The following is a 14,517-nucleotide window of genomic DNA, read 5'->3' as shown; positions in this document are numbered from 1 at the left end:
CTCCGCCGCCGTGGCCCCCGCAGGGATGTTGGCCTGAAGGGGCTCGGACGCGCAGAGCCGAAGCCGGCCCCGGCGCGGTCCTCGTGGGAACCGGGGCCGCTCGGCCCCCAAAATTGAGCCTGGCAGCAGTTGCGTAGAGCCGTTCCCACTGGGGTTAAGCAGGTGCCGTAGTCGGAGCCGCTCGGTCCGGGTTCCTGGTGAGCCCCAGCCAGCCCTGACGCTGGGCCCGGGCAGGGATGGGGCAGCACGGCTGCACCAGGTGACCGCAGGATTCGCTTTTAAAGACAGCAGATGGTGAAGCCTCGCTGAACCCCTCCGACAGATTCACAGAGGTCTTTGAGGTTTCAGTTTCCTTTCGGTTTTCCCAAAGGGATATTCAGGAAAGAGAGACAGGGCTGCTCGGGGTTTCCGGGCCGAGAATGGGACAGCCGAGGCTGCGTCCCCACGCTGACAGCGCTGCTCTTGCTGTCACCGCTGCGATGGCCGTGGCCGGTGCTGACGTGCCGGCTGGGCGCAAGGCGAGGGCTGACCTGGCCGAGGCCGCGGGGAGGCCCGGCGCCTCCCTCCTTTCTCTGTCCCCGGCTCCCAGCGCGTCACGCTGCTCGTCTGCGCTGCCTTCCCGTTCTCCTCCTCCCATGCACAGCTAGAAGCGTCAAAGCACCCGGAAAGCTCGTGTCCTGGTTTAGTCAGCATGGGGGCTGGTTTCGCTGCTGTATTTTTTTTCACTGTCATAAAGTAGCACAGAAAAGCGGTCCGTGTCGGGGTCGCATGCAAATCCAGAGTCGGTGGCACGGCTGCAGAGCTGCATCGTGGGGGACCTGCTGCGCCGCGTCCCCCCCAGCCCAGCTTTCGCGCCCCTGAAGACGGTTCAAGCAGTTAGGTGGGCGTTTATCTGGAGCGAGCCTCTGACCTTTTCTGAGCTCCTCTGCAGTAATGGATCGTGTGCAAATAATTCACTGCTCCCGAAAACGATCTCGCTTTAACCTTGAGGTGATGTGATAAACAGAGCAGTTGATGTAGCACAGGGAGCAAACTCAACATCATGAGACTGTGCTGTCCCTGCTGTCCTCAAGGGAATGGCTGTGCGCGGGGAGATATCAAGAGCAAATGACTGTCACGCCATCTCTGATTCCTCCTGGCTCCAGGGTCAACCTACTTCTTGGGTTGCCTGCAAGCACCTTTTGTTCTCTGCTTCATAGGCATCCAGTTAAACCTTATTATAAAACATGTATTTCTGATGAGTGAAGCCCTTTTCTTTAAGTTGGAGGGAGGCACCGCAGCGAGGTTTGTGCTCTACCTGCAAACATGTTGTCTCGGGCTCTGCAGCACAAGCTTCAAGGAACGGGTAAGAGCTCAACACCCCCTTGTCAATATAGCAGAAGGAACAAGCTGTTACGTACAGAGCTAAAAATAATTGCAAAGCTTTGAGTTTTCCTCCCAGTTACAGCACAAGACAGTTTGAAGCAGCGATGGCCAAGTCCGTCTCTGGCACGGCTCTGCCCTGACGATGCATTAAAGCTTTTGTGACTTCTCGAAGCTCAGTTCAGATAAACGCTCCACAGCATGGCTGCTTTCCTGGAGCTGCCGTGATTTCTCTCTTGGATAAAAGTGACTTGGGGCTAACCCAAAAGCTGGTGTTCCCCAAAGGGATGTTGTCTTTTTCAGTTGAATTTTAACATGGAAACTGAGGATGGGGAGAAATGCAGGGAAAAAACAAAACAAAACAAAAAAAAGCTGACCTGGGGCCCAGCAGCTGACAAAGTGGCTTTCTGTAAGTCATGTCTTGAAAGTAGGATGCATGTGGGGAAGAAACGACCTGGCTGTGGGAAGCCGTGCTGAGGTCAGGTGGGATATGGGACCTGTGTGGGGCATCCCATAAGCAGGCGCCTGCAGATCGCTTGGTTTCCGGAGCAGGGGGTCCTGGTGGGAGCCCAGGCGCTTCCACGCTCAGCGCAGAGTCAAACGAGCAGTTTTATTTGGCATCTTTTACCTAATTTCCCTCGCCTGCGGCATTTTCCCATGAGAGGCGCTGATGGAGACATCTGCCCAGATTGGCACCAGGGACGACGGTGATCCATTGCGAGACAGTTTCTTCCACCAACATACAAGTTTTATTCATTCTTTTGTTTTTACAATAGCAGCCAAGTGTGGCTCTTTGTCACCGCCTGTGACCTAAGAGCACAAAGGGAAAAGGCTGAAGGATTTGAGCTATGATAAAACGCTCGCTGTATCGATCTTGGCTCAGGATTTGTTTCCCCTCTTGCATTAACTTCCCATCGATTGCTGTGATGACCTTAGAGTGTACGGTTTGGTCGGCCTTTTCCGTCAGCCGGCAGCTCCTCCATGCCCAGCTCCGCTCCCAGCCGTGCCGAAGTGCTGCCCAGCGCGGAGAGCGGCCCGGCCACGCTTGGTCCTTGCTGCACCAAACCTGCCCGCGGGACTGGGTCCGTGCCTGCTCGCAGAGTGGCCGGCTGGGGTGGCAGTGCATGTGGAGAGCCCATGGGCACATTGCCTTCTCCAGCGTGGCCAGGGACCTGCGGGTAAACTAATCGCCGAGGGAGAGGGAAACTCTTCCTATGCCTGCGAGCGGGCGGCTTTGGCTCACCGAAGCTGCGTCGAGGTTGCGGTTGAAGCCCTTGGGCACCCAACAGTTTCAGCAGCCCCAGGGTGAGCGAAGCGCCACCGTGCCCTGCCACCAATCCTTTCCTGGGCTCCTTGCCTTCTTTTGGTTTTGCGAGTTTATTTTACTTTCTATTTACTTACCTATTTATGAGGCTGGATGCTCTAAATGAGAAGAGCAATGGTGCACCTCCAGGTTTGCTTTCCCCGGCGCTGCTCCTGGAGGCTTCCCATGCCTTTGGTTCCCTATCGAGTCCATCCAGAGACAATTCTCTGTAAAACGATGACATCTAGTGGCTTTTCTTCCGAAGGAGCCGGCAGGGAACAAAGGCTGGGCTGCTCTTTGTCCCGCGGAAAGCAAATGAATATCCCATCTCCTCGTTAGGCGGCACCCATGATGACCATGGGAAATGGTGATCGCAGCTGGAGGGGGGCTGCCCACAGGGACGCCGGCTCGGGGCTCCCGGCACACGCTCCTCTGTGGCCTCGTCCTGGAGCAGTGGGGTCCAGAGCAGGAAAATTTGCTATTTAGCTAGTTTAATTCCATTTACTTAAGCAGCTCGCTATTATTCTGATAGCGTATCTCCGATATCATCGGTGAGGACTCAGTAATGTTAAAGGATGCGTGAAGAGCTCTGGGGTTAGACGTGTTTATGGATTCGGGCTGCTGACTGTGGGAGACAGTGTTTGACAGTGGGTATTAATGCGTAACGTGGAGTGATCTCTTAATGCTTTATACAAAGTTTAGTTCGCCGGCTTTCCAGCTGGCGTCCTTACGGCGTTTCGTTGTGTGCAGAGGGATCGGCTGGGGCAGCCAATTCGTTTGGGTGCCTCAGTCCAAGCTAACACCCTGGAGAGGAAAGAGAAATGCAGCGCATCAGCGTCCAAAGTGGAACGCACCAGCCGTCGAATATGCAGCTGCGGACGCCGGCTGCAGCCCAGGCACCCTCCGATTCGTCCCGAATTCAGAGCTCGGCCCCCGAGTCCTCGCGCTCTGCGGCAGGCGCACGAAAGGGCTGCGGCGTGCGGGTAGGAGCCGAGGAGGCCGCCTGCCGCCCCGTCCCGTCCCGTCGCAACCCGCGGCTGCTCCTCCCCTGCAGCCCTTGCGAGCTCCCAGGATGTTTCCAGCATCGGCAGCGTGTCCCGGGGCCGGGCAGTGACGCATCCGCTGCGAGGTGGTGAAGCCCTGGCGCCCACCATGCGGTGAAGGCGCTCGCTGTTGCTAAACCCCCCCGTCGCGGTTCTGGTGCATCGCTGCAGCATCGTGCCGGTGCGGATGCGGTCGCTGCGTGTGCTGCTGTCCCATTGCGCCGGACGGAAGCCAGTGCTCCGCTCAGAATTTTGTTTTTATTAGCAAAATACTGTAATACAACATTTAATTTCCTGTTACTTGCTTATCTCCTCTCTCTCATCTTTGCAATCCTGTGTCAGGTGAAAGCGGGAGGACAAAACAGGGGGTTTGCATGGGCTCTTCTGAGATCCTTGTTTCAGTGTGAGCAGGTTGGGGCTTCTGGGAACACCCCATTTATCTGGCCCGAGAAAGGAGATGTCTGTTCCTCCCGGGCGTTACACTGCTGCAGGGCTTGTGCAGCTGGGAGCCACCGCTCACCAGGAAAGGTAGCAAGAGCAGCGTTTTACAGACCACCTAAACTTGTCGGTCCAGCTCTTTTGTACAAGAAACACAACGCGTCGTTCTCCACTGAAGCTAGAGCTGCTCAGGAGGAGAACAACACGCTGCCATTTTTGGAGGTGGGGATGACCCGCAGCGTCGGGCACGGCAGGCGCGAACAAGAAAGCTCGTTGCTTGCGGAAGGTGGTTTTTCACTTTTTCTCAGCTGCAGCTTGGTAAAACGTTGTCTCTCTTGGTCGGATGCAGCATGTCCCTTTCTGATGGGGCCCCTTTGCCTTCCCTTGCGTGGGCTGAGATTGCAGAACAGGGCTGCCGGGGAGGATTTGGGATGGTTTTGACACCGCACCATGTCAGGTCGCGCGGCGAAGGAGCCGCCGGAGCAGTGCTGGAGGCACGGGGTGCACCGCCAGCCGCTCTGGCTCTCCTTCCCCCTCGGCAGCAGTGCTGGGGCGGCACGACTTGCTCTTCGTGTCGCGTTTCCCACTTTCCAGCACGCCTGAAAAGCAAGTCCTGTCCAGCACCTCGCTTGGGTTAGGGCCCCCCCCCCCATGGCAGATGCTTCGATGATGCTGCCGTGGTCAGGGGAGAACATCTGTAGAAGCATCCAGCAGGAGTGTGTTGCCACGTGTGCAGCCAACCACAAAGGGAAATTTTGGGTTCCTATAGAGGCAAAACTCAGTAAGCAGAGAAATACGTGCGCAGGCAGATAAACTCCCTTATGTCCTCCTGCGGGGAGCTCGCTCAGTCATCCTTCACCCCGGGCAGGTGAACGCGTGCTGTGCAGCACTTCCCAGGAGGGTTTCTGAAGCTCTTAAGTGTGTCTCCAAGTTTCTATTGATTTTGCACGTTAACGTGCTCTGTGCTGTGGACACAGGTGCCTAAACGCTCTGCCTTTCTCTCCCCTTCGCAGGAATTTCTACTACATCACTATCCTGCGTGACCCCGTATCCCGCTACTTGAGCGAATGGCGGCACGTCCAGCGCGGGGCGACGTGGAAGGCGTCCCTGCACGTCTGCGACGGCAGGTCTCCCACCACCGAGGAGCTACCCAGCTGCTACACGGGGGACGACTGGTCGGGCTGCTCCCTGAAGGAGTTCATGGATTGCCCTTACAACCTCGCCAATAACCGCCAGGTCCGCATGCTCTCCGACCTCAGCCTGGTGGGATGCTACAACCTGTCCGTCATGCCGGAGGAGCAAAGAAATAAGGTTCTGCTGGACAGTGCAAAGGAGAACCTGAAACGTATGGCTTTCTTCGGCCTTACCGAATTTCAAAGGAAGACTCAGTATCTCTTTGAAAAAACTTTCAACATGAACTTCATCTCGCCATTCACACAGTACAATAGCACAAGGGCCTCCAGCGTGGAGATAGACGAGCAGACTCAGCAGCGCATTGAGGCCCTCAATTTTTTAGACATGGAATTGTACGATTATGCAAAAGACCTTTTTTTGCAAAGGTACCAGTACATGCGGCAGAAGGAGCACCAGGAGGCGCGGCGGAAGCGCCAGGAGCAGCGCAAGATCCTGCGGGCCAAGCAGGCGCACCTGAAAGAGCAGGGCGAGAACAGCTCCACCACTGACTACCTAGGGAACGTGGAGCGGTGGCGGCGATAGTGGGGCCTGAAAGCTCCCCGGAGACTCGCCGAACACCGAGAGCAAAGCAAGCCCCAACCCAACGCACGAATCCGAGACGGCAGAGTAGTCCAAACAAATCATGCTTCTGAAATATTTGGAGCAAAAAGAGGTCAAAATGTTGCCTTTGCAGTTGCCTTTGCAGTAAATGTTGTACTGTACGTGGAACACTTAATCTTAGTGTGTAATTAAATTGTCCTTTTTAGGTTGGTTGGATTATTTATGAAATACAGGAGCCAAGTTGGCTCATCGGAAATGGTTGCTTGGACGTTTATTAAAAAAAAAAATCCTTAAATTAGTTACAAGTACAAAATGGGATGCTGGAAAATGTTTATGATGCTCTGCTGAAATCTATCTGGGAAGTAAACTCATTTCCTAATAATGAGCATTTAACATACTCTCACAATACAGTATATGCGCAAAACCTTTTCCCTTTGATTTTGTCTTAATTTTATTTTAATAATGTGTTTTCAGAGGGCACCAACTGCTTATGATATTTACCAAGTTAACGGAATGGACAATGAAGGGAAAAATAAAGGTCTAGAAAAAATATCGACTAGTTTTATGTATAATATTGGCTTTTAAAAGGAATAGAAGTAATTTGTTTAGTTATATAAATATTTAAAATTTTAAACTTTTTCTACCTACTGCTGTTTAGAGTTTTAAGCTTGGTCTATCTCATATTAAAAAAAAAAACACGCATACTTTTCTGAACTGAATGCCAATGTTAAAGAAGCTATTTCCAGAACTTTTCAGGGCAGTATAATTTTAACCATTCTGGAAAAGTTACAGCACATCTTCATGTTTCATAAAGCCTTTTCCAAATTATACTCCTGTAACAGTATCTGATTTTACATCTTTCTTACCCATTAGAATGCGTAATGCTGAATTTATCAATCCTTAATAATTGGTAATATAAACTAGATGATGAAATTTGTTGCGGATATTTGTATAGTGTCTTTAAAAAGTCATAAAGCTCTCTAATCCCAGCAATATTATGAAGAGAATTACTCAATTGAAGGAGAAGTAGATTTACACTTGAATTATGATTTACTTCCAGTAAATCTGTACTACACAATACAAAAATAGGGCTCTTTTGCTACGCTCTCGAGCCCTTCTTAGCGCTGACAGATTAGCGGCGATTTAAAAACGACGGAAGCGATTAACATAGCCATAGTTATAGAGCAGGCGAGAGTTGCAGGGGGAGAGGGGAGGCAGCTCCGGAGCGGGGATCGCTGGAGCCGTGCGCGTGGAGCGCAGCGGAGCGGAGCTGCCGCCCCGGCCCGGCGACGAGGGGCGACGGGGCAGGGGGTGCGAGGGGGGCGCTTAAATCTCTATGCAAAAAACCTCTGCAAGGCTTCGGTTACGAATTCGGCAAGGCGAGGAGTTTTGCTGTAGCCCGCAGCGACCTCGGCCCCGGTGGCACACGCGACGCTTACAAGGCTCACTTGCACTATTTCCTTTTTGCCTGTAATATTATACACACGAAGGCGGCAGGGGGGGCATAAAACGAGGAAGAAGGCTTTAAAAACGTGCGTCTTCACGGCTCCATGCCTAAGTTACCTGAAAGTTGCGTTACGCCTGACATCATATCGCGACCCGCGCGGGCAGCGATCCTGCCGGGGGCGAACGGAAAGCGAAACCGCAGCAAACCGATCCCCCGCGTTAGCAACGTGGAAAGGAGAATAACTTCACGTACAGCGATTTTTTTTTAAAAAAGCGAGAACTGCAGTTGCCAATACGATGTCTCCGTTGTTTTTTGGGGGGTTTTACGGGGGGAAAATAATTCGCTCTTAAAACTGAAAGGCACTGCTGTAAACAGGACTTAACTGTGAGCCGGCTGGAGGGCCTGTTGCAGAAGGTGCGTTTTGTTTTTATGCTGTGGTGTGCATGGTTTACAGAGACTAGTTGCATTTTCTTTGTGTATACTGTTTATTGTATATAGGGGATGTATGAATATAAGGATACCGTTTTGTCGCAGTCATATCAATTCTACTGATTTCCACTGTAGACGCTGTCTTATTGTGTAGATTTACAAGCCGATCCACTGACTTTGATTGTGTAATTTAACAATAGAACCGATAAATAAAATTTAACTACAGTCTTCTGATTTTTATGCGGTTATTCCTTTCCCTGGCAGCAGGCATCGGGAATTGTGCAGCTACGGATGGAGGATGGTTTTGACATGAATGAAACAGCTGCTGATGGCAAGCGCGTGAGTTTGAAGTGATGGTTTCTCTGAGGTGCGTTTAAACTGCAGCCTCCTCGGGCAGGGCCCCTCGCGCTCCCTCTGCTCCAGGAGTTCCTGTAAAGGTTTTGCCTGCTTTTCTGAGCAGTCCTTCTCTGAAAAGCAAGTTGTGGTTTCTGCTGGTTGCCAAGATTGCTGCCAGTGCCCTGCAGCTCTACGAGACTGCTCCGGTGCGTGTGTGTGTATATATTTTTTTCCTTTGCTCTGTTAGCCACCATTCTTGCTCCAGAGCTGCCCTGGAAGACGCTGGTCTAGCAACCAATGTCCAGCGCGTCCTGCTGTACGGAGAGAACTTGAGTTTTCCTGGGACACTTAAAACACAGAAAAGCTAAGCCAAAAATTAGATGCCAAAGCAAGAGAGTATGAAACAAGCATCATGTCCAAAATCAAGTAGGAAAGCTTATTATATAAACTAGAAAAGTTGTTTATTATTATTATTATTATTATTATTACTGTTGCTATTATTATTATTTGGATGGAGACTTTTCTTTCTCTGTGGTTATAAAACGTGCGCTCCAACCAGCGGTGCCGCCGGCCCGGCCGGAGGGCGCTGGGCCCGGAGGCGTCGCTGGGAGAGGTTGCCCCGGCCTGGCCGGATTCCCCCGCGGCGGGAGGGCATCGACATGGACGTGCGCGACGTTGCGGAGAAGAGGGGACTCGGGCAGCGAGCTGACGCCGTCCCAGCGGGACAGGGACGTTGATGGGCGCTTTGTGGAAATGCTGAATTCTCTCCAAGGTCCGCTCCAAAGTGTCGGTTGGACTCTGCGGGGTCTAAGGGGAAGCGCTTGCACCTAATGCAAATGTTTGAGTGGGTGAAGTGGGCTGCAGGTGTCTCACGGCGTGGGCTGCCCCCCCGGGCCTGCTCGGGGAAAGCCCTCTGCAAAGGGGAGCGGCGAAACCTCCCAAATCGCTCCCTCCGCGGAGCTGGGGTTGAGGGGGTGCTTGCAGCAGCCTGGATCCATGCACAGAGCTGATTTCCCCCTCCAAAAGATTGAAAACTTGAGAGCAAACTTGGTCGTGCAAAGTGCCCGTATTTGGGGGTGATATTCTGTATTTACTAAAACTCACCTGAAAGGTACCTGCTCTGCAAGGGTTGTTGGAAGCGAGCTGCTCGGCTGATTTTTGTCGATGAACTTTGCAACCCATTTATATATCATAGTATAATTACATATTTCGGAACAGTGCAATATGTATTTGCTTCCCAGGTGCCATTATTGACTAACAATGAACTAAATGGTTTTCTTATTCCTGTAATTTTTAAAATTCACACATTACCAAAAAATGACCAGAAAACATAAAGACCTGGCTGAAGTCAGTGCAATTGGTGTTTCAAGCTCATGCAATTAGTGAGGGGAGGAGAAGGAAAACGGATACATTTCCTCTCTTAAATTGCAGTAGAAACATCAAATATTTGAGGGAACCTGCTGAACGGATGAAAACCTTCAGCTATAGACCTGGACTGTCCGGTGGGCACCGAGCGCAGGTCCAGGTCTTTTGGGAGCCGCCTTCCCACAGGGGGAATATTTTCCAAGCAGGTGATAATTTAAGTAAGTCTTTTACTAAAAATATCCCTGTCCCGAGGTGGCTGCGCGGAGCTGGGGGAGGTTTGGCAGGCTGCGGGCTGGGGCCCGGGACGTGGGTGCTGAGCCCGAGCCGTGCCGCTTTTCCCGCGTGCGAGGCCGCGCTCGGCCCGCTCAGCAAATCCCCGGCGAAGGGACGGCAAACGGCTCAGCTCGTCCCCGTGAAATTCAGTTCTGGGTTTCCTAAAGCAACCGGCCTCGTCAGGGCAGAGCGTAATTCCTTTAACCCGCTCCTCGAGCTCCGAGTCGACCGCGCTGCCGTGCTGCTGATACCGCTGCTCTGCCGTCGCTGGGCGCCGGGGGACGAGGTCGGGCCTGAAATCGAATTTGGCTCCCGAGGCTCCATCAGGCGAAGGAGCGCGGTCGCTGCCGGCAGCTCCGTGCCGCGGTTCGGCCCTGCGGGGAGGCGTTCGGCCAGGCAGGTGGGGTGGCATCGCTTTGGGCGTTGGGAGGGAGGCAACGCTGAAACAAGGTACGTGCAAAGCAATCGAAACGCTTCCAGCGAGGGTCGAGGGCTCATCTTCAGAAGGCGAATGCAGCTTTTTGGTGTTCTGCGCTTTGCATTTTCTGGTATTTTGTATTACTGCAGATAAGTTTTTCGCTTGCAAGGATGTTCACAAGCAGTTGTTGACATGAACCTCTGTATAAACTGTATTTTCTCTTTTTTCCCGTTCGTAGGCAGAGGGCTGCGAGGAGCCCCACAGCATAATTTTGGTGACCGGTCGCACAATAGTCATTTTGTCAGGGAAAAGTAAATCTCCTGGTAAGTGGAGATTGGAGCAATGAGAGCTGTAGTAAATAGGGATGAATTCAAGGGTGACTTTGGCCAAACTGAAGGTGAGGTTTCAGAACAGCTTTCCATTTTGAGGGTCTCTGCTACCATTTCTGTTATTATTCCTCTTTGAAATAACAGGGTTTTTTTTCCTTTAAAGGCTATCTTTAACTTTTAAAGAAAATCTGCAATGAGTCTGAATGACCCGCAAGCTGAGTGACACCTCTTATTTCAGGTCAAATAATTCAGTCTGACCCAGGATGGGATTTTGTGACTTTTGTCTTAAAAAAAAAGAAAAAAAAGGGGGCACAAACATAAGCTGCTTCTTCGCTGGAGCCCTGCCTGCCTGGCCGCGCGTTGCCCACAGCAGGGTTTCCCGGCCTGAAAGGATGCTCCGGGAATCCTCTCCCGGCCCCGCAAAGCTGCCACGAGAGGGAGCAGAGACCCGCCGCGAGCGAAGGGGGAGCGGGGGGGGCGGGGGGGGGGGGCACCGGCAGCACCCCGCGGCCTGACCAACGTGGCTCCCTTAGGCCGGGCCAAGCTACGTGCCCAAAGTGCCGCGCACGTTTTGGCCAGAGCCGGAGCAAAGCCGCCGCTGCGAGCGCCGCCGCTGGGAGCAGCTCCGGCTGCCCATGGCTGCAGCGCCGCGTTTGCAGGCGCCTGCCCAGCCGCTGCCGCCGGCATCTGCCGCCCGCCGAAAGCCCCTCTGCCCGGCCGGGTCTGGGGACGGCGTCCTGCCGGGGGCATCGCCCTGCGCCCACGCGCCCGACGGCCCGGGGAGCTGCGCTCCAGACGGAGACACCGTGCCGAGCTGGTGCTGCCAGTGCTGTGCATGGGGGAAGGCAGCCAAATCCCAGAGTTATTCCCATCTCCAACTGCCCTTCCATCAGGCGACTCATTTCCTTGCTCCGTGCCTCAGTTTCCCTGTTAGCACAACCAGGATAACATTTCTGTTTTGCTTTGCAACATAGGCAGGGCTGCTTTGTGGAGCAACAACTCTGCGATGTTATTAATATTAGGTGGAGCATATGGAAGTGTTATTCCACGCCATATAAGCAGGTGGATAGGTTTCCACGTTGCGGGGGGGGGGGGGGGGGGGTGTTGCACCGCACAAGAAATGTGAGCTCCATGGGGGGGAGACCGGGAATTTCCCCTCCGGGCACGGCAAGCTGGGAAGCGTATTAATAGCCATCATTACATTAGAATAATTGCAGCGGAATCAGCAAGCGCGTACATAATCTTTAATGCCTGGGAAATCTCGCACAGTTTCAAAATAATTAAAAGTGGGATTAATCTAGATGCCAAACAACACCTGCCTAATTACTAATGAATAAAGCTGTCTGAACGGCTGCAGCACCCTCGGCTGCCGCAGCGCGCTGAAGTCAAGCCCGTATCAATGCACACCAGGGCTGCGCCTGACCGGGGGTCGGGGCCGGCTCCTGCCCGGGCCGCGGGAGCGATGCTCCGGCTGGGTGGCCTGACGCCGGCAGGGACCCGGCGCGGGGCAGGATGGGGCTAGGAACCCGGGATGGGGACCCCAGTGCCCATGCAAGGAGCTCCCGCTTGGGAGGGCGACCGGTGCCCGTGCCGAGCAGCCTGACCGCGGGTGGTACGTCCCTCCGTTAAACGTTTTGCAGACCTGGCTTCCCTATGTCATGTTTTGGTTCCTTTTAAAAATAAATCAGCCACACCGGGACGAGCCTAGAGCACTGCGGAGCCCGTCGGTCCTGCAGGGGGTCGGACGCCCCTTCGCCGAGCGCCGCGCAAGCACCAAATCGATACCGCTTCCGCTGGCGTCTGGGCAGCCGGGATCGCTGCAGCTTCTCTGCTGCGGGCAGAGGAGCGACGGCCCGTGCGATTGCCTTAATGCCCCAGCACGCAGCCCCCCCCCCCCCCCCCGGGAGCAGCATCCGCCGGCGGAGCCGCGTCCCCAGCGGCGGCGGGCGAAACCCCGTGGCGTCGCGCTCCTCGCGCAGAGGCTCCCAGAAAACCCGTGGATTCTGGTGCTCCGGCTCACTCTCAAATATTTGCCTATTTAGTATATTTGCCTTTCAAAGTTCCCGCTTTTAGCGTGCTCTTCTCGCGGCCCGTTCAGCAAAGCGCGTGTGCAGGTCACCGCTTCTGTCGAGAGGCACTTGCTAAGGAAGCGTGGGGGGAAAAGATTGGATCTGCTACGTTGATCCCGACATCTATTTCACCCCTGGATTTTAGGAATCCTTCTCCACATAGCTGCATGTATAAACGTGACGTTTTCTGCTGGCATGCCACCAGCGCACTGCTCGGTCTCATCCTTAGCGGGTTTTTTTATGGGAACATATTTGCTTTGATTTGGCAGAAAAATAAATCTTCCTCAGCCGGGCGCTCTGGCCTTCGCAGGCCCGAGAAATGAGGGCGGCGGCGGCGAAGTCAGCTCTGCAGACGGCAGCGTCTGCGCCATAAATCTCCCCGCTCCCGCGCACGCATCCTGGCCCCGGCGGCGGGGACCCGGCCGAGAGAGGCAACCGGCCCCGGCGGGGGCTGTTCGCCCTCGCACGCGCCGGCTCGGCTCCCACCTGAGCTCTTTCTCGGCCTCATCGGCTTATTTAATAACTTTGGCCCCTGCTGCAGCCTTTCCCTTGGTCAGCTAATCTATCTGAGACACCCCGGGTCCTTTGCCGGCTCTGAGCACCCGTCCTCACCGTGTTTGTAAGAAAGAGCTGGTTTAACTTCTGACTTTTTGAAAAGATGGGTGGCTGGCCTGGGGGCTGGATGGATGGACCGGTCAGGCCTGTGTAGCCTCATTTCCTCAGGAAAACAGGCAAAAAGTTCTCTTTTCCCTTCCAGCATACTGACTTTTCCTGAATGCGAACAGCATTTCACTTAATTAAAGGTTAGAGACCCAAACTTGCTGCTGTGCAAAATTTAATGGCGCTGCCTTGCTTGCTTATGTATGGAAATATTACAGGTGCTTATTGGGAATGAGGAACTGTAAATAGAAAGCAGCAATGCACCAGATTTCTAAAATACGGAAAAATGATATCCAATGGTAAAAATGTACATGAGAATAACGGGGAGGAACCAAAAGAATCGCTCCAGCATCGGCATTTTAGTGCGGCGGGGGCAGCGCTGCAGAGGGGGCCCCGTCCGCGCCGGCAGCCACCCGCCTCGTCGGGCGAGGTGTCCGTGGCGAGAACGTAAATTAAAATTAACGCCGGCCTGCCTTGCTCGGGGGCCCCTCAGCGCCCGTCAGGAGGGGCCGGCTCTGCCCAGCGCCGGCTGCTCCACGGCGGCGGCGGTGGCGGCGGGAGGACGCGGCGGCGCTGCTGACTCACGCGCCGCGGTGCATGCTTCGCCTCGCCGCCAGGTCACACTGTTGCAATGCACTTTTTTTTTTTTTTTCCCCTCTTTTTTTTTCCTTTTTCAAATGGCCTGGCTGCAAAAATGCTGCATCGGCTTCAGCGCGTGCAAAGTGCTGCCTGCAGAGTTTTAGCTGCCTCCCAGGGCCTTCCAGGCCGGCGCTGCCTGTCTGCAGGGAGCCGTGCTGGCTCCCGGTCAAGCAGCGCATTGATTTTAAAATTACTTTGATGGTTCTTTGAGGCAGTGCGCTTTTTGTGGCCCTCTCCATTTGTCAAAGCCGAGCTCTCTCTTTTACCCATTGCAGGGCAGAGGGTCAGCACTATCTGGTTTCGCGGCATTGATTTTCTGTAAGCTGAGGGTCATGTTTTAGAGGGGGAGAGGGAAATGAGGGCTGAAGAGTTTGGCTCTTGAATTTTTCCCAGTCATACTCGGCTCTTGCGCAGGACGTGACTCGCTGAACACGCTCCACCAGCAGAGTTTTCCCTCCCGAGCCGTTCGGGAGGTGCACGAGACGTGTCCACCCGGGCTGGCGATTCGGTACCGCGCGGCCACCGAGCAGCGATAAAAGGGGCTCGGTGCCCCCCCGTTCTTCCCGTCCTTTGCTAAATCCAGTGGACTGTGTCCTAATTCCTCGCCCTCTGACAAACCCATTTGTCCAGGCTGCTTTTCTGCCGCTTCTGTACAAAAATGAAAGGCAGCTC

At 54.0% G+C, this 14,517-nt stretch overlaps 1 protein-coding gene across 1 annotated transcript in view; it reads left to right on the top strand.

The window, feature by feature from the left end:
• The window catches only part of HS6ST2 (heparan sulfate 6-O-sulfotransferase 2), a 141,347-nt gene extending 133,371 nt beyond the window's left edge, over positions 1 to 7,976 (top strand). The window contains exon 2 of the mRNA XM_067304129.1: positions 5,160 to 7,976. Coding sequence (XP_067160230.1) covers positions 5,160 to 5,862 — 703 coding nt within the window. The 3' untranslated portion in view covers positions 5,863 to 7,976. The remainder of the gene's footprint in view (positions 1 to 5,159) is intronic.
• Positions 7,977 to 14,517: the final 6,541 nt, after the last annotated feature.

This window comes from Apteryx mantelli, chromosome 13 (genome assembly GCF_036417845.1).
Source record: "Apteryx mantelli isolate bAptMan1 chromosome 13, bAptMan1.hap1, whole genome shotgun sequence".
Lineage (NCBI taxonomy): Eukaryota > Metazoa > Chordata > Aves > Apterygiformes > Apterygidae > Apteryx > Apteryx mantelli.
This window is presented reverse-complemented; position numbering and strand designations above follow the sequence as displayed.